Source organism: Mustela erminea, chromosome 6, assembly GCF_009829155.1.
Source record: "Mustela erminea isolate mMusErm1 chromosome 6, mMusErm1.Pri, whole genome shotgun sequence".
Classification (NCBI taxonomy): domain Eukaryota; kingdom Metazoa; phylum Chordata; class Mammalia; order Carnivora; family Mustelidae; genus Mustela; species Mustela erminea.
Window position 1 is genome coordinate 111,262,928 of NC_045619.1, and position 25,281 is coordinate 111,288,208.

General features: G+C 39.0%; 1 protein-coding gene across 3 annotated transcripts in view; it reads right to left on the reverse strand.

Annotated features, from left to right (window-relative positions):
- The window catches only part of CCNY (cyclin Y), a 320,551-nt gene that overhangs the window by 17,259 nt on the left and 278,011 nt on the right, over positions 1–25,281 (reverse strand). For all 3 annotated transcript variants that reach the window (XM_032349316.1, XM_032349318.1, XM_032349317.1), the window contains 3 exons: positions 20,228–20,263; positions 19,031–19,088; positions 18,825–18,944 (listed from right to left, as the gene is read on the reverse strand). In XM_032349316.1, the coding sequence (XP_032205207.1) occupies positions 18,825–18,944; positions 19,031–19,088; positions 20,228–20,263 (214 nt within the window). The remainder of the gene's footprint in view (positions 1–18,824; positions 18,945–19,030; positions 19,089–20,227; positions 20,264–25,281) is intronic.

Consider the following 25,281-nt stretch of genomic DNA (forward strand, 5'->3'; position numbering starts at 1 on the left):
TTTGTGGTAAAGTATACATAACATTTACCGTTTAGCCATTTTTAAGTGTACAGTTCTGCAGCAGTAAGTACATGCACATTGTTGTAAAGTCACCGCCATCTCTGTCCGCAGAGCTTTCTCACTATCCTGAACAACTCCCTGATCCCTTTCCCCCAACCTCTGTCTCCAGGAATTTGACTACTCTAGGAATCATTCAATATTTGTCTTTTTGTTCTGGCTTTTCTCATTTAGCATGTCCTCAAGGTTCATCAAAGTATGTAGCATATATTAAAATTTCTTTCCCTTTCAAAGCTGAATAATAATCCACTGCCTGTATATATCACATTTTGTTTATCCATTTTTCCATCAATGGACATTTGAGTTGTTTCCAACCTTTTGGTTATTGAGAATAACTGGTGTACAAGTACCTGTTTGAGTATCTGCTTTTGATTCTTTTGGGTACAGACGGAGAAGGAGAACTGCTGGATCATATAATTCTATGTTTAATTTTTTAAGGAACCACCATACTATTTTTCCATAGTACCTAGGCCACTTAACATTCCCAACAGCAATACACAGGGTTCAATCTCTTCATATCCTTGCCAACACCAGTTATTTTGTTTTCTGTTTTTTGTTATTTTTTTTTTTTTAAAAACCACTAAAATTATATAACACAGGGCCCACAAGATGAGAACAGATACATCAGAGGTGGTGTTAAACCCCTGAACTTAACCCATGGCTCCCTGTATAACAGAGCAGCGACTATGTGCCAGGCACGGCACATCACTGGAGACACAGGAGGGGGGCACCAGTGGCTCTGGCCACACAGTGGAAAATGGGCTGGAAAGGAGCACAGCTAATAGGCATGGGAGACTGCCGCAGTCAGGATAGGAAGATCAGGGTTTGAATGGGGACATGACAGGAGAGACTGACAGTCCTATCAGACAGACCTAGAGTCCAGTGACAACCAAGAAGGTGAGCTGCTGCAGGAGACCTGAGGCTTCCAGCTCGTGCAGCTGGATGGGCAATGCCTTCTGAGACAGGGAGCCCTGCTGGGGGAAAGAGAGTTACAGGTGGACAGCCCAGAGGACATTCCCCATGTAGGCAGTGCACACACACCTTGTGAAGCTTGAAGAAAACAGCTCTCAGAAATATGAGTGTCTCTACACATAAACAGAATTAAGCATGGATCCCAAGGCCTGGGGAGACAGCTTAGGGAGAGAGAAAAGGAGGGGCCAGACCAGAGCCTTAAGAGTCCCTCCTGTTTTAACATGTGGGGAGAGAGTAAAGAGGCAGCAAAGGAGAGGGAGGAATAAAATCTGGTATGTTCTGCTCTTAAGATGTGTAATACTTTGGAGAAGAAGCTACAAGGCAGACAGAGCTGTTCCCAGGTAGCTGCATTAGGCTTACAATATTAGACAGGGCTTATAAAAAGGAAATTGATCTCTTTCATAGTGAAAAATAAAAGATGTAAAAACATCAGGCAGTGACTGTGTGGGTAGAGAGGGGTGAGGAGGCCATGGGGGTGGGGACTAAGAAGGGCGGGTAAGGAGAGAGAGGGAAAGGGGAGAGAGGAGGAGAAGGGAGGAGAAAGAGAGGAAAGGAGGAAAGATGGAAGAAATGTTACCTTAATGGAAGCGAAACTCTAGGCCAATAAAGAAAAGTCAGATTGGGGGCTCCTGGGTGGCTCAGTCAAGTTAAGAATCTGACTCTTAATTCTGGTTCAGGTCATGATCTCAAGTTTTATGAGATCAAGGCCTGAGTCTGGCTTCATGCTCAGCAAGAGTCTGCTCTGTCTCTCCCTCTGCCACTCCCTCATCTCTAATAAATAAATAAATAAAATATTTTTAAAAAGAAAAGTCAAACCATCAGCTAGCAGCAGCTCCTCCACAGAGCTTCCCATGATTCTCCTGATCCCTAAACCATAGACAGAAAAGAGTCCTACACCGCCTCCAAAGCAGCAGGGGCTCCCTTATGGCTTCTGTGGCCAGCTCGTACCAGCCAAGTATCTGTGAAACAGGTGCACGGTCAACACCCAGGGAGTCTGTCTGCCGCTCCCACTGAAACAGGGGTTCTTCCAAGATAGGGAGAGCGGGTGGCTGGCACTCAAATGTTTGCTGAATGAGCAAATAGATGAATAACAGTTCTTTTTCTTAAGAAGGGTTATTATTCCACTTTTAGGCCTTTATTAATGAATAAACAATTTTTTAAATCTTAAAAACCTAGACTCTTAAAGCTAACTTCAGATACCAGGTGTTCCCCAGAATGGATCAAGGGGGTACTATACTAAAAGCCAAAATCATGAGAAGAAATTACTAACATATTTCAAATTCCAAATAGCCAATAAACTGCTAAGAAGTCCAGTCTTAAATATACTGGAAAGTAATGAAACAGGAAACCATTATAGGGCAGGTCTACACTGATGTACCAGCAAATTAGTTTGGGTGATTTTTCCACTTACCCCACACCCTCCTGGCTGTGTTTTTCTGAGTATAGTGTAGGTAGTTGACTTCTCAGTCTCTCCACCTAGTAAACCCCAAGTTCCCTGAGGACAAGGACCGCATCTCATTCCCACTTGTGTGCCCAGCATCTAGCCCAATGCTAGAAAAGGGTGTAACCTCAGAGTGCTTGATTCATGGACACATCACCCACGTAAGAGCTCTGGCTCTGGAATCTGGCAACAAGAGGGTACATTTTCATATGAAGGACTGAGGTAAGAATGAGGCCACAAAGAATGGCATTCCAGAAAGGGAACTGCATTGACGAAGGCAGAGTAGATTTAAAGGTGACACTGAGCCCATGGTTTGTGAGCCAGGTGTAGTAGTTCAGAGGAGGAATGAGTCCACTCTGCTGTGCCAAGCACAGAAAGGCAAGAAGAGCTTCCAAGAAGTCCCAGGAAGTCACACAGCATGGCATTCTTACAACATTATGGCACCTTTGTGGGAGTTTCCAAGCCTCTCTCGGTGAAGAGCAACATAACAGCATTTGGTTGTGACACTTACTGGTGAGAAAAAGTAGGTCACTGACTAGAGCTCAACGATATTTTCAATTTTTGAAGATTTTACTTTTTAATGGCATTTATTATGTTAAATGAGCAAAAAGAGTGGGCTAATGTTTTAGATCATGACTTTTGTTTGTGTGAAAATTGTCATTCTTCAGGTAAAGAATCCAGGTAAAGATCCAGGCCAGGTCAAGCAAACTGCAGCCAGACTCTGACCTTGGTAGCCCAGACTGCATCTTTTACAAAGGTGGACAAATGAACTCTTTTCATTCTCCATCAGGAAGAGCTACACTTGGGGTGCTTGGGTGGCTCAGCTGGTTAAGTGACTGCCTTCGGCTCAGGTCATGATCCTGGAGTTCCGGGATCGAGTTCCGCATCCCACTCCCTGTTCCACAGGGGGAGTCTGCTGCTCCCTCTGACCCTCCCCGCTGCTTGTGCTTGCACTCTCTCACTCTTTCTCTTTCTCAAATGAATACCAAAAAAAAAAAAAAAAACCTTAAAAAAAAAAAGAAGAGCTACACTTGTGGTGAGCACAGCATAAAGAATAGACTTATCAAATCACTATGTTGTACATGTGCAACAAATTCAACACTGTGTATCAACTACACTCAAAATAATTAAAAAATTAAAAATTAAAAAAGAATCACAAAATATATAATAATACAAATTAAAAGCAGAAAACTAAGACTGGACCTAAGTAAGTTTTCAGCTTTTTAAAGCACGAGACAAAGGTGGCTGTGGAAACAATGTTCACCCTAAGACTCTATACGTTTACATATACGAGGTATGCAAATCTCGCCAAGCTTCCGACTGAAACAGATTCTCATTGGCTCGGTGCAAGTGGGTGGCTACTCAATTTTCTTCTTACCTACTTTATACCACAGTTAGTAGACTTATTAATAAGTATGTTAATGATATTTACAGTAACATTTAATACTAAAAAGAACAAAAAGAATTCCATGTCTGATATTCCACTAGGGCTAACTAAAGGAATTAGGTATTACAATACACTGCATTACCAAGGGAAGGCAGCTGTTATGCTGGGAGATGAGGCATTCATAATAAGCTCCACTTAATAGCATGTAATTTAGCAGAACTTGTCAGTAAGGCCATATTCAAGGGTCAGCTTCAATTTCTTTAGTAAACTCCCAGTTGGATATTTTAATTCTCTGCTAAGTAAAATAATAATTGATTTTGCCTAAACAATATTCTTAGACCATTCATTGCTAATAGGACAAGCTTGTTCAATTAAATTTTCAGATTTAAATTCATGAGAAGGACTATCCTAGGAGTCTCTAGAAAATACAGGTTAGTGAGCAATTATAGAGTAATGAAAAGCATTCAGCTGACTGCATATAACAAAACTGTTCAAAAGCATGGGGGAGGAATAAAATGGAAACTCTTGGAATCAAGGATATATACCAAAACCCTGATGGTACTGAAATTATTCCAAACTGATTTGAGAGCGTTAATCTAGGACTACCAGAGAACACAGTGATGTAGGAGGACCTGAAGTTCATCTCCTCCTCCCATGGATACAACTAAGTAACACCCACATCAGTGTGAATAACGCAGAAAACAACTTGAAGACTTCTCCACAGCTAAACGTAAAGAAGAGGACACAATGAAGAGGGTAGCAAGGGCAGAGACATGGCTGGGAGCCAAATGGACTCACAGGGGCTGTCCCCAGGAGGGAGGGACGTATGGGCATGGAGAGGGACCCTCACACCAGGGAGCCTGCAGGGGAAACCCACAAGGGGAAGACACATCCTAGCAACAATAGGCTTTGGAAACCAGAGGGGCATAACACCTGGAACTTTAAACATCAGTGTTCTCAACTCTGGGAGAGTAGGCAAGGTGAAAGGAAACTGAGTCTCTGCCCTTAGACAGCACAATAAACAGCCCCACAGAAATACAGCATACAAAGAGCAGTTTGAAAAAACCATTAGGGGAGGAAGATTTGCTTACTAATTCAAGCATGTCTGGAGGGGCAGAAACCCTTGGGAGACTTCCCCAGGAACAAAGGAGCTGGCAGGGGCCATCTCCCTCCCCTGACCCCTAGCCAAAACATAAGGGCATGTGCTGGAACCAGCACAGTGCAAACATGCTCCCACCTAACTTGCTTAACAGCATCCCCCACACCCGGACATTCTCCCGTGGATGTGCCCCCTCCAGCCAGGCCTCTGCTCCCACAGGAGGCCCAAGCAAACCTTGCTAACACTGTGCGTCCTAGACCCAGCTGCTTCTGCAGATCTGCCCTCTCCAACCAGCAAGCCAAGTCCCCAAAGCTAAGGTCCCCTACCTTAGTGGACCAGCACAAACCTTGCTAACAATGCCCACCTGCACCCACGTTCTCCTGCAGTCCTGTTTCCTCCAGTATGTTTTTGGCCAGAGCCCATCCAATGTGGTGCTACAACCCTGGCAGTGTGCAAAGAGCCCCAACAGGGGCTAGCACAACCCCAAAGTGACTTCTACCCCAGGGACAGAGGAAGATAACCTCATATACCAGTCCAACTGTGACCCCAGCAGTGGCCTAAGGAGAGATATCTGGTATGACTGCAACACCTCCTTCCCCTCCTCCCCGCCCCCCACACAACCAACACTTCTCAAGGGACAAAACAGGGAAAGCCTCTGCCACTGGGTGCTACTACATCTCTGACAAATGCCTGGGCTGACTCAACTCAAGCCCAAGGCAGTCCCAGACTGGCCTATGTAGGAACCAAACCTTCCCAAAACAAGCAAAATGAGACACTGCAGGCTACTGGACTAAAAGCAAAAGTGGCTTCGCCACAATAGCAGGGCACACACAATTCACCCAGGAGACCCTGAGCAAAGCACCAGGTTCTGGGGAATAGGGGACACCGTACTGCAGGATACTACTTCTTTACAAGATCACGAATTTCAACAGAGGAGACATAGGTGACTTTCCAAAAACATAGAAACAGACACAGACACAAAATGAGGAGACAGAGGAATATGCCCCAAATCAAGGGGAAAACACACACACACACAGCAAGAGAGTTAAATAAAACAGAGATAATATGCATGACAGAATTCAAAGTAATGGTCATAAAGATACTCACTGGACTTGAGAAAAGGGTGCAAGACTTCAGTGAGACCCTCAACAAAGAGACAGAAAACATAAAAAAAAAAACCAATCAGAGATGAAAAACTCAACATCTGAAATTAAAAATACACTAGATGAATAGCAGACTAGAGGAAGCAGAACTGACCATCATTTGAAGAACAGAGTACAGAAAGTAATTGAGATGAATAGGACAGAAAAAAATAATAATAAATGTGTAATGACATTCACATTACAGAGATCCCACAAGGAGATGACAGAAGGAAAATAAGGCAGAAATTTTATTTGAAGAAATAACAGCTGAAAACTTCCTGAATCTAGGGAAGGAAACAGAAATCCAGATCCAGGAAGCACAGAGAGCCCCCAGCAAAATCAACCCAAAGAGATCCACATTAAGACACAGTAATTAACATGACAGAAAGTGATGACAGAGAATGTGAAAAGTAGCAACAGAAAAGAAGACATTTACATATGTGGGAAACCCTATAATCTGTTTATCAGCAGATTTTTCAGCAGAAACTTTGCAGGCCAGAAGACAGTGGTATGATATATTCAAAGAGCTGAAAGGAAACAACCTGCAGCCAATCCTTCAGAACAGAAGGAGAGATAAAGAGTTTCCTAGACAAACGAAAGTTAGAGGTTCTCATGACCACTAAACAGCCCTACAGGAAATGTTCAAGGGGATTCATTGAGTGGAAAAGAAAGACCATAAGCAGAAGTTAAAAAAAAGTAGGAAGCACAAAAGGAGTAAAATTAAGTATATCTATAAAAATCAGTCAAGGGGTTCACAGAATTAAAAGGAAGTAAAGTATGACACCACATATCTAAAATGTAACAGGGAGAAGAGTAAAGAATGGGTTCAAACTTAAGTGATGATCAATTTCATATAGACTGCTATATGCAGAAGATGTTATACACAACTCTAATGGTAACCACAGATCAAAAACCAGTAACAGATGTTAATATACCAATAATAAAAATGTAAACATGTAAATAATAAAGTTTATCACTAAACAAAGCCATCAAAATGTGAACAAAAAGAGCAAGAGAAGGGACAGAGAAGACTACAAAAATAACCATAAGACAAGTAAGAAAGTGGCATTAAGTATATAACTGTCAATAATTACTTCGAATGTAAATGGCCTAAACACTCCAAAAAAAGATACAGGGTGACAGAATGGATAAAAAAGTATGACCCACCTATATGCTGCCTACAAAAATTCATTTCAGACCTAAAGACACATGAAGATTGAAAGTGAAGGGATGGAAAAGTATTTATCATGCAAATGGAAGTGAAAAGAAAGCTGGGGTAGCAGTAGTCATATATGACAAAATGAACTTTACAAAACAAAGACTTAACAACAGACAAAGAAGGGCACTATATAATTATAAAGGGAAAAATCCAACAAGAAAATATAACAATTGTACATATTTATGCACCTTACATGGGAACACCCAAATATCTAAAGCAGCTAATAGCAAACATAAAGTAATCAATAGCATTAATAGTAGGGGACTTTAATATCCCATTTACAACAATTGGTAAATCTTATCCAAACAAAAAGTCAATAAGGAAATACTGGCTTTGAATGACACACTGGACAAGATCGATCTATTATATTCAGAATATTCCACCCTAAAAGAGCAGAATAAACATTCTTTGTAAGTGCACATGAATTATTCTCCTGAATAGGTCATATATTAGGCTACAAAACAAATCTCAACAAATTCAAAAAGACTGAAGTCATACATGCATCTTTTCTTACCATATGCTATGAAACTAGAAATCAACAACATCAAAAATTCTGAAAACAACACAAATACATGGAGATTAAATAACATTCTACTAAACAATGAATGGGGCAACCAAGAAATCAAAAAGGAAATAAAAAAATAATAACGACAAATGAATTTGAAAATACAATAGTCCAAAATATTTGGGATGCAGCAAAAGAGGAAAGAGGGAAGTTTATAGCAATACAGGCCTACCTCAAGAAGCAAGGAAACTCTCAAATAACCAACCTAACCTTACACCTGAAGGAACTAGAAAAACAAGTTCAAACACCACCCACCCCTGCTGCCAAAATATGAAGAAGAACCAAATAATAAAGATTAAAGCAGAAATAAACAAAATAGATACTACTAGCAATAGAAAAGATCAATGAACTCAGGAGCTGGGTCACTGGAAAGATCAACAAAATTGATATACCTTTAGCCAGCCTCACAAAAAAAAAAAGAGAGAGAGAGAGAAAGAGAGAGGACTCAAACAAATTTAGAAATGAGAGAAACAATAACCAACACCACAAAAAAATAAAGAATTACAAAAGAATATTATGAAATATTATAAGCCAACAAACCAAACAATGTAGAAGAAATGGATAAATTTCTAGAAACTTATAACCTCCCAAAATTGAATCAGCAATAGAAAATTTGAACAGACTAATTACCAGCAATGAAACTGATTCGGTAATCAAAACACTCCTAAGAAATAAAAGTCCAGGAACTGATGGCTTCATAAGTAAATTCTATCCAACATTTAAAGAAGAGTTAATACCTTAAAAAAAAAAAAAAAAGAAAAAGTCAACACTTATTTCTCTCAAACTATTCCAAAAAAAGAGAAGAGGAAGGAAAGGTTATGAGACCAACATTGTCCTGATTACCAAAACCAGATAAAGACCACATAAAAAAGGAGAACTACAGGCCAATACCTCTGATGAACATAGAGGAATATAGCGAACTCTCAACAAAATGTTAGCAAACTAAAATCCAAGGATACAGTAAAAAATCATTTACCACCATCAAGTGTGATTTGGGATGCAAGGGTAGTTCAGTATTTGCAAATCAATCAATGTGATACATCACATTAACGAAGAAAGAATAAAAATCATACGATCATTTCAAAAGACAAAGTAAAGGCATCTGACAAAGTACAGTATCCATTCATGATAAAAATCCTCAACAAAGTACATTTAGAGGAAAAATACCTCAACACAATAAAGGCCTTATAAGAAAAACCCACAACTAATAATATCCTCAGCTTTTCCCCTAAGGTGAAGAATAAGACAAGGATGTGCATTCTTACTTTTATTCTACATAGTACTGGAAATCCTAAACACAGCAATCAGACAACAAAAAGAAATAAAAGGCATCCAAGTCACTAAGGAAGAAGTAAAACTTTCACTATTTGTAGATGACATAACAGGAAAATACATACAAAAAACCTGAAACCCCCCACCAAAGAACTGCTAGAATTGACAAATTCAGCAAAGTCAAGGGTACAAAATCAATGTACAGAAATCTTGCATTTCTACACACCAATTAGGAAGCAACAGAAAGAATACAACCCCATTTAGAAGTGTACCAAAAACAATAAGATACCTAGAAATAAATCTACCCAAAAAGGTGAAAGATCTGTACTCTGAAAACTATAAAACACTGATAAAGAAACTGAAGATGAAACCAAGAAATGGAAAGACATTCCATGCTCATGGATTGAAAGAACAAATATTGCTAAAATGCCTGTACTATCCAAAGCAATTTACACATTTAATGCAATCCCTAACAAAACAGCAACAGCATTTTTCACACAACTAGAACAAATAATCCTAAAATTTGTATGGAACCACAAGACACCAAAGTTATCTTGAAACAGAAAAGCAAACCTGGAAGCATCGCAATCCCAGACTTCAAGTTATATTACAAAGTGTAATAATCAAAACAGTATGGTACTGGCAAAAAAATAGACACATAGATCAACAGAACAGAACAGAAGACCCAAAAATAAACCCACAATTATGTGGTCAATTAATTATCAACAAAGCAGGAAAGAATATCCAATGAAAAATAGTCTCTTCAATAAACGGTGCTGAGAAAACTGGACAGCCAGATGCAAAAGAATGAAATTGGACCATTTTCTTATACCATATACAAAAATAAATCCGAAATGGACTAAACAACAAAATGTGGAACTTGAAACCATAAAAACCATATAAGACAACACAGACAGTAACTTCTTTGCTGTCAGGCATAGCAAGTTTTTGTTTTAGATATGCCTCCTGAAGCAAGGAAAACAAAAGCAAAAATAAACTCTTGGGACTACGTCAAAATAAAAAGCTTCTGCACAGCAGAAGAAACAATCAACAAAACTAAAACTCAACCTACACGATGGGAGTAAATAATTGCAAATAGCATATCCAATAAAGGGTTAGCATCCAAAATATATAAAGAACTTAGAAAACTCAATACCCAAAAAACAAATATTCCAATTAAAAAATGGACAGAAGACATGAACAGACATTTCCCCCAAGTAGACATACAGATGGCCAACAGATACATGAAAAAATGTTTATCATCACCTACCATCAGAGAAATGCAAATCGAAACCACAATGAGGCACCACCTCAAACTTGTCAGAAAGGCTAAGATCAATAATACAAGACATAACAGGTGTTAGCGAGGATGTGAAGAAACAAAAAACGCTCATGCACTGTTGGTGGAAATGCAAACTGGTAAAGCTTATGTGGAAAACAGCATGGAGGTTCCTCAAAAAGTTAAAAATGGAAATACTCTATATGATCCTGTAATCACACTACTGAGTATTTAGCCAAAGAACACAAAAACACTAATTCAAATGGATACATGCACCCCAATGTTTACTGTGGCATTATTTACAATAACCAAATTACCGAAGCAGCCTAAGTGTCCACTGATTGATGAATGGATAAAGAAGATGTGGTATATACATACACAAACAAAGACACACACACACACACACAATGGAGTATTATTCAGCCATTAAAAGAAAGAATGAAATCTTGCCATTTGCAACAACATGGGTGGAGACTGAATATAATGCTAAGCAAAATAAGTCAGTCAGAGAAGACAAATACCATATGACTTCGCTCATATGTGCAATTTAAGAAACAAAACAAACAACAAAGGGGAAAAAAAGAAAAAGACAAACCAAGAGACAAACTCTTAATTATAAAGAACAAACTAATGGTTACCAGAGGGGAGGGTGGCAGGGGGAGGAGTTAAATAGGTGCACTTGTAATAAGCACAAGCCTGATGTATGGAATTGTTGAATCACTATACTGTACACCTGAAACTAATATAACACTGTAAATTAACTAAATGTAATTAACTAAATGTAATTAAAATAAAATGAAATAAAAGTAATTAAAATAAAAACCTAAAAGAACAAAAAAGTCTGAGAAACAATCACAGACAAGAGGAGCCAAAGGAGATATGACAACTAAATATAATATGGTATCCTGGATGAGATCCTGGGAAAGAGAAGGGACAATGGGTAAAACTAAGCAAATGTGAATAAAGCATGAACTTTGGTTAATCACTATCAGTTCTTTAATTGTAACAAATACACACATATAAGAGGCCAAAAATAATGTTATAGATGTTATATAATGTTACAGATGTTAGAAATAAACTAGGTTTGAGGTATATGGGAACTCTGTACTATCTTCACGATTCCTATATATCTAAAATTAAAAACTAACTCAAGAAAATGTATCAAAAATGAAAATGCAATATATGAAAATTTATGTAAAATACCTGAAGCTTAGAGGGATGTTTATTAAATCCCCACATTAAAAAAGGAGAAATCTCAAATCAATAACCTAACCTTCCACCTTAAGCTGTAATTTCTTTAGTTTAATTCCCACTTCGGTATTTTAATTCTCTACCAAGTAAAATAATATACAATTGATTTTTATGAACAGTATTTGTAAGTAACCAGAAGAAAAAGAAGAGCAAACTAAACCTAAAGTAAGCAGGAGGACGGAATTAGTAAAGATTAGAGTGGAAATAAATGAAATACATAACAGAAAAACAGAAAATCAATAAAACTGAATGTTGGTTCTTTAGAAAGATCACTAAAATTGATAAACCTTTAGCCAGACCAATCAAGAAAAAAAGAAAGAAGACTAAAATTAGTAAAAGCAGTAAGAGAAGGAGACATTACAATGGACTTAACAGAAATAAAAATTATAAGGGAATACTATAAACAACTATCATCCAACAAACTGGATAACTTAGATGAAATGGACAAATTCCTAAATGACACAAACTAACTGAAGAAGAAATAGAGAATTGGAATAGACTTATATTAAGGAAAGAGACTGAATTTATAATATAAAAACTTCCAACAAAGAAAAATACTGACCAAAACGGCTTTGGTAGTGAATTCTACCGAACATTTAAAATAAGAATTAACACCAATCCTCAAACTCTTCAGAAAAACAGAAAGGCCCGGTGGTGTGCATTAAGGAGGGCACATATTGCATGGAGCACTGGGGCACTGGGTGTTATATGTAAACAATGAATCTTGGAACACTACATCAAAAACTAATGATGTATGGTATGATGACTAAAATAACACAACAAAAAATGAAAATTAAAATTAAAAAAAAAAAAAGAGAAAGAAAAACCGCAAGGGAAGGAATGCTTCTTAATCATGAGGTCAACATTATGCTGATTCCAAAACCGAAGAGATCACAATACACTCAAAGGGCAATATCCCCTACAAATATAAATGCAACAATTCTCAACAAAAATTAGCAAACCAAATCCAGCAACACATAAAAATAATTGTATACCATAACCAAGTGGGTAATTTATCCCAGGAATGCAAGGTTGGTTTTAACATATCAATAAAGTAACGGAAAAACCAATGATCAATCTCAATACATGCAGGAAAAGCATCTGACAGAATCTAATACTCTTTTAAGAAAAACAAAACAAAACTCCACAAATTAGGAACACAAGGGAACTTCCTCAACTTGACAGAAGGCATCTATGAAAAACCCAAGCTAACGTACCCAACAGAAAAGGATGGAAAGCTTTCCCTATAAGATTTTGAACAAAACAAGGATGCGTACTCTCATCACTTCTATTCAACACTGTGCTAGAGGTCTAGCTAAGCCAAATATGCCAGAAAAAAAAAAAACAGGAAAAACCATTCAGCTTAGAAAGGAAGAAGTGAAACTATACCTATTTGCTGATGACATGACCTTCCATATCAAAAATTCTAAGGAATCTAGTAAAATACTATTAGGACTAAAATGAGTTCAGCAATGTGGAAGAATACAAGATGAATCTACAAATATAAATTATATTCCTATACATTAGCAATAAACAATCTGAAAATAAAAATTAAGAAAACAATTCCACTTACTATTACATGAAACAGAATACCCAGAAATAAATTTTATGAAGAAGTGCTAGACTTATGCATTGAAAACTATAAAACTTCTTAAAGAAAATGAAGAAAATCTAAAAGGAAAGACATCCCATGTTCCCGGACTAGAAGACTTACTGGTGTTAAAACTACAATAGTCCCCAAATTGATCTACATATTCAATGCGGTCCCTGACAAAATCCTAGCTGGTTTTGTTTCTGCTTGTTTGTTTTGCAGAAACTAGCAAGCTGATTTTAAAATTGAAAATGTAAGGGTCACAGAATAGCTAAAAAAATCTTGAAGAAGAACACAGTTGGAAGATTCAGATAAATACTTCCCTTTTTTCTTTTTGAGAGAGAGTGGGAGAGTGAGGGGAGGGGCAGAGGGAGAGAGCACCTTAAGCAGGCTCCATGCCCAGCACAGAGCCCAATCTCAAGATCTAAGGCAAAATCAAGTGTCGGACGTTTAACCGACTGAGCTACCCAGGTGCCCTGAGAGTTAAACTTTCTAACTTCAACTACAAAGCTCTGATAATCAAGACAGTGTGGTGTGGACATTAGGAAATACAAACAGACCAATGAAATAAAACTGAAAGTCCAGAAATAAACTTGCCCATTTATGGTCAACTGATTTTTGACAAGAGTTATGAAACAATTCAATGAGAAAGGGACAGTCTCTTCAACAAATGGCACTGCAACAACTGGATATCCACATGCAAAGGAATAAATCTGGATCCCTGCATCACAAAAATGAGTTCAAAATGGATCATACCTAAATGTATATACCTAAATATAAGACCTAAAATTACATAACTCCTAAAAGAATACATCAGAGTAAATCACATCACCCTGTTATTTAATGGTTTCTTAGATACAACACCAAAAACACAGAGACAAAAGAAAAAATACATACAGATTGGGCTTTATAAAAATGAAAAACCTAAACTGTAAATGATACTATTAATAAAGTGAATGACAACACAGAGAATAGGAGAAGATACTTGTGAATCATTACCTGACAAGGGACTTTTAAGGCAGAACATATAAAGAACTCTTACAATTCAATAATAAAAAGACAACCCAATTTAAAAATCGGCAAAGAATTTGAATAGACATTTCTCCAAAGAAGATAAACAAATGCCCAATAAACACATGGAAAGATGCTCAACACTTCATATCTACTAGAATGGCCAACATCCAAAAAGACAACAACAAGTGTTGGCAAGGATATTTTGTGGAGAAACTGGAACCCTCCTATTATGGAACTGCCAAGTGGAATGAATGTAAAATGGTACAACCACACAGAAAAACAGACTGTTCCTCAAAAAAATTAAAGACTTACCATATGACCCAGCAATTCCACTCTTAGGTATACAGCAAGAGAAATGAAAATATATGCCTACTCAAAAAAAAAAAAAAAAAATGTGCACAAATGTTCACAGTAGCATTATTCATAATAGCTAAAAAACAGAAACTCATATGCCCATTAACTGATGAATGACTAAACAAAATGGAAGATTATTTAGCAATAAAAAAGAATGAAATACTCTACATGTTACAAAATGGATTATGTTTAAAAACATTACCTTAAGTGAAAAGCCAGTCACAAAAGGCTATATTGTATTCATCTGTTCTATGAAATGTCTAGAATAGGGAAGTCCCTTGAGAAAGAAAATAGATTGGTGGGGTTATCTGTGTCTAGAATGGGGTCTGGGGATGGGGAATGGCTGCTAAAGGGTTTCTTTATGGGATGATGAAAATATTCTGAAATTAGGCTGTGGTGATGGTTGCCAAAAGATACCAAAAAACCACTGAAGTGCTTACTTTAAATAAGGGGATTTTATGGTAAGTTAAGCTATATCTCAATAAAGCTGCAAAAAAGAAGAAATTAATAAAAAGGTAATACATCTTCTGTCTGGTTAGTCCCATTTGTTGCCATCCTCATTTCTTCTCCACTCCCCCTTTCTTTATGCCCGACTCCTGTCTATCAGCTACTAACTAACCTCCTCCCTCTCTCCCATCATCCATCACTGCGGCCCTCCAGATAGAACCAACCTTATAAGCAACACCCAGGGGCTCGGCTGAGCAATGTCCCCAGGCCAATGACTTCGCCACCCTCCCTTCAGAAAGCTTACCTTAATACCTTAAGCAAAATAGCAGAATAGAGTTTAAAGTTATAAAACTCCCAGCGTAGGAGAAGACTACCGCAAGTAGCTCCTGAACGCTCCCCCTGTTTCAGGCGAAGTGCAAGGCACATCAATACCACTTTCAGTTACCTCAGGAGTAGGCAGTTATTCTACACTTACTTTGATATTTAATATTTATTAGGCACCCAGCTTTGTTCCAGATGTTGGTCACAGTGCAGTGAACAAGAACGACAAAAAGATTTTTTAAAAACCTCTTAATCATGGAACGTATAAACAAAATAAGATAAATGAGTAAAGCATAAAAAATGTTAATTGGTGACAAGCGCTATGAAGAAAAACAAAGCAGGAAATGATGAGAAAGGAATGTGGGGGAGGAGGGAGATTACAATTCAGAGTATGATGGCCTCGAGGATGTGCCCTTTGAGCAAAGACTTGAAGGAAGGCAGAGTGGCGCCACATGCCTATTGGGAAAGAGGACTCCAGGCAGCAGTGTCACATGCCAAAGTCCCAAGTCAGGTACTGGTATGAAGAGAGGCAGCTGAGTTGCAATGAAAGGTGGCCTAACCTTGCTATAGGTTACATAAGGGCCTTCTCGGTGTCTTTCTTGAGGAAGATGAGGAACCACTGAAGGTTCTGAACAGAGTAAGAAAAACAATGGTTCAGGACAGAGCCCTGGGTCCCTCTGTCCTATCACCTCTGGGTCATGACTGCTTTAAGGGTAAACATCTGACCCAAAGGAACTGGGTTAGTCAATGATAAAGCCAATCAAAATTCACCCCCTCTCCAAAATCTGAACTAAACACAAGAGGCTGAATTAGCCAGTGTTGGGCCTTCAGTGAAAAAGTGATGGACAGTCAAGGTTAGGGCAGTTACTTCCCTGCCACGTCCAACCAGCCAGAAGCCAACCTGAAATTCAATATTGCAAACCCAAAGGGAGGAGCAGAAACAAGAAGAGGCAGCCCCAGAAAGGGGACGGATAGAGGAACCTGCTGGAGGGTGAGTACACAGATATATGGGATTCCTGAACCTTCCAATAAATCTCCTGCCTTGGCCTCTTTGTGTGGGTTTCTCATCCTTTTAGTCAAAATCCCTGGCTTTGACAGGGAGCTGTATTTTGTTATCCAAGCATCACACATGGGACTGAAATGGCTGTCTGTTCACAGCTTTAAGTTTAACCCAGCTCTAATAACCCCTGAGGGAAAGGACGGGCTCTACAGAGGGGCAGCTGGGCACCATGGCCTTCCACCCAACCCTGGCTCCCCACAGCTGTGAGTGGGAATATTACACAATGCCCCCAAGTGAAAACTTCTCAGAAATCAGCAAAGAGCAATTTCAGTTACCTATCCCCTTTAATTTCCTCATGCGTCAATATCAATGGCAGAGATTTCCCAATATTCTGCTAGGCTAAAAAAATACATTTGGTGATGTAAAGTTACTGTGACTCTTTTAGAATAAAGTTAATTAAGCTGTGAAATACTTGCTTTGCAGTAACTAGGTTCTGAGTATTTGAAGGTCCTGGAAGCCGTCTTACCACAGGAAGGCTGCAGTTTTGCTCCTTGTGAGCAACAGGGCCACAGCTAACTTGCTGTCCTCCCTGCACCACCAGCCTCCTCCGACCATCAGCCTCCTCCTGGGCAGCATGCCAAGATGCCAAGAGAATGCCCAGTAGAAAGGCAGAGGTTAATGCTTCTCTGTCTACTCAGACTGAACCTGCTCTGAATGGCTGCTTCCAATTCCAAGGGACAGAGCAAAGGGAAGAATTATCACACAAGGGTCTAGCTCAGAACACGCACAGATCCGCCTTCTGCCCATGCAGGCTGACTCTTGGCCTCACAAGCAGCAGCACAACAGCAGCAGCCGGGGGGGTCAGTCTGCAGTGCTGTACCCACCACACAGGACCCCAAAGCTGCTTATCTTTAGGCTGGAACTACTAAGACCTCAATACAAGCTAATCTCCTGCTAAGCACCAGTTTATCTAAGAGGACAAGTGAAGATTTCAGTAGTTATAATTACTGACAAAAATGCACCACTCCTACAGCACTCCAAAGACATGAATTAACCAATCCTCCCTGTCACCCTTGGAAATGGAATGCATTTTAGATGTTCTCTCAACATCTCCACCAAAGCTGGGAGTGGCAGGGATTAAAATCTCAGCCCTCTGTCCTCCACAGGACACTAACCTCTTCATGCTAATAAGTCTAAACAACTAGGTCACAGGTCATAATTTTCTTAAGAATTAAAGGTAAAAAAAAAAAATCCCCACCATGTTCCATCCGCAGCAGCTTCAAAATAAATCATCATGGCATGAAAGTTTAGTATGAATCTCATCTGTGGTTTCATCTGGTTTTCTTACCCTCCTTTTCTCTTTATCACCATTTTCCCTTTACAACAATTTCAACTCTGTTTCCCTGCTGCATGTTTTTATAAGAGCTTGAAATCCACTGGGTGAACAACTAAGCCATAAATACACTTCTCACATAGGACCGAAGAGCTATTATCATTCTAAATACCCAATGATTACTTGCTCAATGTCTGTTTTACCCATTAGGTGGCAAGTTCAGTGAGAGAAAGCCTGAACACACAAACGACAAACCACTGAATGAATAAACAAACAGGTTTACTGTTGAATTAGCTGAAGGGCATAAAGCTCTTAGTGTAGCAGAGATACAAAGGATCCTTGGGTGGCCTGTAAACTTTCTAGTGGACATAACAATCTCTTCTCAGAAGCAACAGGGAATGGCTTTCTGCTCTCCCTCTGGGAGGGCTCACTCACAGGCACAGCTAACTGCTTATCTGAGTTGCATGCAATGTAAAATAAAAGGTCAGCGAAAACGGGTTCTACTGTCCATCTATTTCCCAAATGAGATTTGACCTAAATAGCCCCTAAAGTTTTAAGAATCTAAGTAAGATTACAGATTTTTATCTCTGTGTGTCTTAAAGTACACGTCCATGTTGTCTCTATCTTACAAACACATTATTGACACAAAAATCACAAAAAAGAAGGCAGCAACATATAGTACCTCTTCCTATAATGGGAGTCATAGAGGATGTATGTGTTTATCACATCTTCTTAATGTCATTAAAACCTTTGCAGGGTTTAACAGGAAACCGGGACATTAGTAGGGAGTAAGTGGCCTTGGTCCTTCTTACTTCCCTTTTAGCCCAAGGTTTTACTTATGTGCATTTAATGTTTCAACATTCATTGGTTTTGAATGTGATTTTACAACTGACTTTAGGTGGGGACGGTGGAACAGACTTCACACTCCCCTTTTGGGACATCCATTCTGTACTCTCCGGGGGGGAGGGGGAGACAACCTTGAAGGCGAAGATGTAGTTTCCCGAGGGTACCTGGTGAGACTCCGTTTGCACCCACTCCAGTCATCTAGAGAATGGCTGTGGTCATTGGGAAGGCACTCACCAGGGTGACAATGGCACATTCGGCCGTCAGCTGAGCAGCACTGAACAGTGTCCGAACAAACCGGTAAATCTGCTTCTGCTCTGGGTTGTGTTTATCATAATCTGGTGGCACTTCGGATTTCTGGGGAAGGAAATGTTTTCAGATGACTGGCCACCCAATAAAAACAGAAGAGAAATAATTAAACACTATCAGAAGGAAGAGATTACCGAAAGAGGGTGAAGGTTTTCATCAAAAATATCTAAGAGCATCCTTCCATCTGGGTCCCTGGTGGGGAAAATAAGAGAAAATGGAGTTTACTTTCTGCAAGAATGTCACTCAAAATAAAATAAAAATACATTTTGATTTAACGTATTTCAAAAAACTAAAGTCAATGTTAGATGTCAGAGATGCTACTGGTTATCCACAAATAATCTCTCTTGTGTACAATATTTAATCATTTCTATTTAAAGACTATGAAATGAAGGTTATAAACCATATTTAGCTGAATTAACCTAAGCAAAAAAAAAAAAAAAAATCTAGATTTTCATTTTCTGAGTTTTCAAATGAACCAAATCTATGCAAGTGACAAACTTCTTTAAACATCTTGCTTCTCAACAAAGGCTAATGGATATACTTAAACCATCACTATATGGTAGCTGAAAGGAAAGAAGTTCAAGGGTAAAAATGAACATTCAGTTTGCCCTGGAAACTAATTTGAACTTTTCACAACATTTAACTTAAACACTTCATTAAGAGTTTCATGATTTTATACTGAAAAACAAGAGGTAATGTGTAGAAAAGCTTAACTCAGTAATCCATACATCTCTAAAAGAATGGCTGGTTGTTATAAGGCCAGTAAATGCCATCAAAAGTGGTGACTTGCACTGGATGCACAGTGCCTTGACTTGGGCGCCACAGAGACCACAGCACCTCACTGTGCCGGCTCCTCCTTCATCTGTTTTGTCATCTGACTTCTACCAGAGAGAAGGTTTCTACTACATTAAAATAGTTTACATCTAAATTTACACCGAAGTTCCTTCTCATTTAAAACTATAAACATTTTTTCTCGTGTTGAAGTAGCACATAGTAAATTTTTAAAATAGTAGTTTATAAAAGAAAGACTGTTTAAGCAAATTATACAGAAACTCAAGAGTGAAAAGGAAGCTGGGCATTATCAAGAAGGTTTGCTGTGTTCTGCTGGCTTCAAACACGAACACCCATTTGGTTCCCTCTGACTGAGCTGCTAGCAGTTCAGCACTTACCTGGGAAGTTTTGGTAAATTAAACTAACTCTAGAAATTCCATGACAACATGAGTAAAGAATACAAAGGCTGAAGCAACTAGAACATAAGAGGAAAAAAATAGGAGAAACAAAATAGGAGATAATGTGTAATGTTTTTAGCACAAAATTAATCATCCACATACCTGTTTTTGATGTGGTAATATATTGCGAGAGCTACACTGTAAAATAAAATGCAGGGTTCAATGTTTTGTAAGCATATTCAAAATGTTATATATTATCTTTCTGACCATAAATATATAAACTGAAGTAAAAGTCAAACAATTCAACTGAATAGTCCCATTTAATTCAGAACACTAATCAAGAAATCACACTCTCCAAAGGAAGTCAATCTTGTACTCATTCCCTGCAACTATTAAATCTTTTCCAGGAACACAAAAACTTCAAGAGGTGTTTAGAAACAAATTCTCTTTCTACTTGAAATTTTAAGCTTTCTTCACTTGCAAAATGCTGGCACTTTGTAAAATCAAATACCATTGGAAATTTCCAACTTAGTACCTCCTAATTTAGAAAAACTATAGTTTCTTTATAACTACCTAAAGATGTGAGTATCACCCACAGTGGTTTGCTGGGGTTTTTTCCTTTTAAATCAATAACCTCTTGGCAATCCACCTAACTTACTCATTCACTTACTGAAATAGAACTATAACTCTTTTTTTCCCCCCAGATATTTTTTTTAGATTTTATTTATTTATTTATTTATTTGTCAGAGAGACAGCAACAGCACAGAGAGCTGCAGGGGGAACAGGCAGAGCCGGCAGAGGGAGAAGCAGGCTCCCTGCTGAGTAGGGAGTCCGATGTAGAACTCAATCCCAGGACCCTGGGATCATGACCTGAGCCAAAGGCAGACGCTTAACCAACTGAGCCACCCAGGAATCCCTATAACTCTTATTTTAACACTACCTTAAAATTTTATTTTACATTTTAAAAGATGTGAATTTAATGAAGATACTCCCCTCCCCTGAATATTTTTTTCCAAATAATGGTTTACTGATTTTAAAAATGTGTTATATTCATATTGTAGAACTTCTGGAAAATACAGAAGGTATATTAAAAAAAAAAAAAGTAAACCATCTGCCTAAAGGTGACTACTGTTAGCTTGAGATATATAGGTATCTATTCCTATTTGGGGCACTTGGGTGGCTCAGTTGGTAAAGCGTCTGCGTTCAGCTTGGGTCATGATCCCAGGGTCCTGGGATCAAGTCCCAAATGGGGTTCCCTGCTCAGCAGAGAGCCTGCTTTTCCCTCTCCCTGCCAGTCTGCCTACTTGTGCTCTCTCTCTCTGTGTCAAATAAATAAAATCCTTAAAAGGAAAAAAAGATATCTATTCTTATCTATAAATGAAATGTATAAACAGGTTTGCATACTACTTTTTCCTCATTAATATTTTTCTTGCCATTAAAATATGTTTTAAAAAAACATGACTTTAAATGGCTGCTTACAGTCCACTGTATAGCTGCTGAATAACTACTGCCCTGCTACTCAACACTTGTGTCTGGTATTTTGCAATTATAATTAACACCATATTGATACCTTCATAGATAAGTACTTGTGCAACCCGGGACCATATTATTTCCATAAGGAAACACTCTGTAATTGAAATTATCCAATCTGAAGTCATTAATAATTGTAAGGCTCCCCACATACACTGCCACCAATTTTTGCAGAAAAAGAATGCTGGTTCACTTCCCCACCAGTGTCTGCTGCAACCTCATCCTTGCTGACACTTACCTTGACTATTTTGAAAAACGGTTCTCTAACCAGAGAGGTAAAGAAGTGCGCTTGTTTTCAGTGTGAGTTCCTATAACCACCTATTAAGTTAGCAGGGTTACTCATGTTAACTGGCCTATATATTTTTTTAATTTCCTCTTCTGTAAGTTGTCTAAATCATTCCACTACTTTTGTTTTACTTCAAAATTTACTGAGGAAAACAGAATTTATGCTTAGGCTTCTAAGAATTTCACTAACTGGCTGCATCGGACTGTGCTCTGGGTACTCAGAGCACAGAAACCACCATCCAGGGCACAGGACGCAGGTGGAGGGTTCAATCCAAAACATATCCGCTTACTCAGTGTTGGACTCCAAACAGCTCAAAGGCTCCCTATGACTTCCTATGACAATGAAAAGAAACCTCTCATCTTCCAAGGCATTCTCTCTCTCTGGGCATATTCATTCATAGGATTTCAGCTAAGTGTTAAAAGTCCTCTTGAGCAAATGGCAATATATTCTCTTTCTCCTAACATCTTTAAGAGTGTCCAAGCTGACAAAGGAATTATAACTGGGGTGAAAGGGCTTCAGAATTAAAAAATAAAAATTATACAGTTTTCAAGCATACGTTAACAGCCCAGTAGTGAAAAACAGTAGATGTTATCAACTCTATTTCATAAGTGAGAAAAATTCAGGTTCAGACACTGGACACCAGGATTTCTGACTGGTACAGTGGTTTGGGGCCCTTTCGTGCTACCATGTTGCCTCTGGGAAAAGGGAAGAATTTGCTGTTTAATTCATTTAATAGTCATGCTGTGATGATAACTGTTTTCTAATCTAATGTCAGATTTAAACGGATGTTTCATATGACTGGATGTGGTGTAGTGACTAGTTTAATCACTTCGATTGATTGAGGAAGAAAATGGTTCTTGCCTCCTCTATAAGGGAGCATGACACAGGAAAAGTATTTCTGGATAGGGAGAACAAACTGGGTTTAAAACCTGGCTGCTTCATTTATTAGAGTTCATTTACCTCCCAGAGCCTACATTTCCTTACCTACAAAATTAGGACAATTCAATATATATTACAGAGCTATTATAACCAAATGAAATATATAAAAGTGTTATTTCAACCAAAATTCTAAAACAAAATTCATTATCATTATAGTTGTTACCCTAGCACAATTTCAACTCAAGGGGTGTTTTTGCTTCTGCAAATGGAGTGAAATCTTCAGGGCCCCAAGGTCACTATCTTCTGAATCTCCTAAACCAAAAGCAAAACTGGACGTCATCATGGCCTTAGATCTTCAGGAAAAAGAGAGCCACAATGTAGGACAGTTTCCACTCGAGATGATATCCCCAAAAGTAGGAAAACCAAGTTCAAAATTCACATACAGCACAGCTCCATGGGCCAGTTTAGTTGGTCATCATGAAAGGAGTAATTGTGGGAAGCACGGGGCAGTCAGCTGAAAATCAATCCCACACTTTGGGCTTTGGAGGCCTGGTCAGTTCTGCTACATCCTCAGAAAATGGTGAGATCTCACCAAAGATGGGCTGGGGTCAAACCAGAGGTATATTTGGACCAAAGGGTTTGCTCAACTGTGTTTGCCACACGGTTGGGAATAAAGAAATGCTATTTTCCTGATGAAGAAAACAAAACAGATTTGTGGCTGTTGGCCTTGTACTTATCCTCTGACCTAGAGCTAAATCAGCAAAGCGCATGACAATCCTGAAACCTCTGAAGACCAAGAGATGGTGGGTTCCGGCAGCAAAGAGGAGGTGCAGGGGGTGCAAGCATGCGGGCAAGCAGCTGCTCTCCAACCTTCAGAGGCCAAGGACCATGGGTGATTTGGCCGCTATTGTGCATGGGGCTCCACTGGCCCTAGACCCTTTTCACTCATCATCATTCCTATGCCTGTTATAGGATTTTGGAAGGGAAGATGGAGGTCGGCTGCAGAGGCATGGGGGTTGGTTAGCAAATGCTAAATTCATACCACACAGCTGTTGGCATTTAGGGGAAAGATGGGAAACTCAAGTTCTCAAAAAAGAAATTATGCCTCTGAGAAGAATAAGCACAGAATACCCAAACTTGTTACATTTAAAACTTTTCGTTCACTGTTAGAACAGCACTTGACCCCCATGCATTCCTCAACTAGATTTTGAAAATATGTTGGTTCCTTTGGCAGCCCACATTTTACAAAAGGGTTTTCTTTTAAAAAATTAAGTTAGAAATTGATGGTTAGAAGTCAGAGGATTTTCTCAAAGAAACAAGGTCATACTTGGTTTTCAGGAAGTAAGTTCAGCCCACAGATGCTCACCATGTCCATAATGAAGCTCAAGAGTTTTAATGGTTTTGGTATTTGTAATGTCCCAGGAAAGGGGACCGAGAAAAGAACTTAGATTTAGGGAAAACATAAAAAGGAAAACAGTAGTTTCCTTTAGTTAGGTGTCAGGTTAAGTTCCAGGCAGAGTTCCAGAATAGGAGGGCATTCGGGTTTAGCTTCTTTCTACCCTGCTTTTTGACACGACTCCTTCCGAGTATCCCTCTCCCCTTACACCATCAAAGACGTGGCTAACATTCAGCCAGGCCTGTTAACACTCACGTCTTCTACTCTTCTGCTCCTTGACTACAACACAGCCAAGTGGGATGCAGGCACTTACAGGGAAGGATTTTGATGGTACTACCTCGGTTAGGGTCCACCTTAGTCCCAGGTCCAAAATACAAATAAATGAACTACTGACTGAAGGGATTTCAGGTGGTGCAAAGAACATGTCTTCTGGATGAGGGAAGTCACAGTATCTACACTAAATGTTTTGTTTCAACAGTCTACTCTTTAACTGGGCCAGCTTTTAGCTCTCCTTTCTCCATATATTAACCTATAATTTAAAAGTTTCGAGTGAACTTTGGTGGGGGAGGGGAGAGCAATTGTCCACTGACATTAGGAGTTCTCAAACTTGGCTGACTACTAGAATCTCCTAGGGAGGGTATTAAAAATCCAGACACCAGATCTGCCCAGATCTGCAGGGCAAGACATCAAACATCAGCATACTTCCCAGCTCCCAGAGGACTCCAAGGTGTAACCAGGGCTTCGAACCACTGATTTGCACAGCAGCACATTTATAACTTAGGTGACACTGACATATCCAAGTGTTAACCAGTTTTCCCACCAGGCTCCTAAGTGTCTATGTCACAACCAGTGGTCATTTTCAGTTACCCAGGGGGAAGTACTGAACAACTGAGTCGGATCCATGTGTAAATCCCAAGAGCTCCCACTGGCCCTGAAAGTGAAGGTGCCCTCTGCTCCACCTGGCCTCCCCTCCCGCTGAAGAGGATCCCAGGATTAGAGAGGTTGGCAGCTTTCATTCCAGGCTCTCTGGAACTTGTGTGGATGCCAACAGCTACATGGTACATAGATCCTCAGGGCTTTCCGCTCCTCTCCACAATCACTAATGATTTACTCTAGAAAATACTC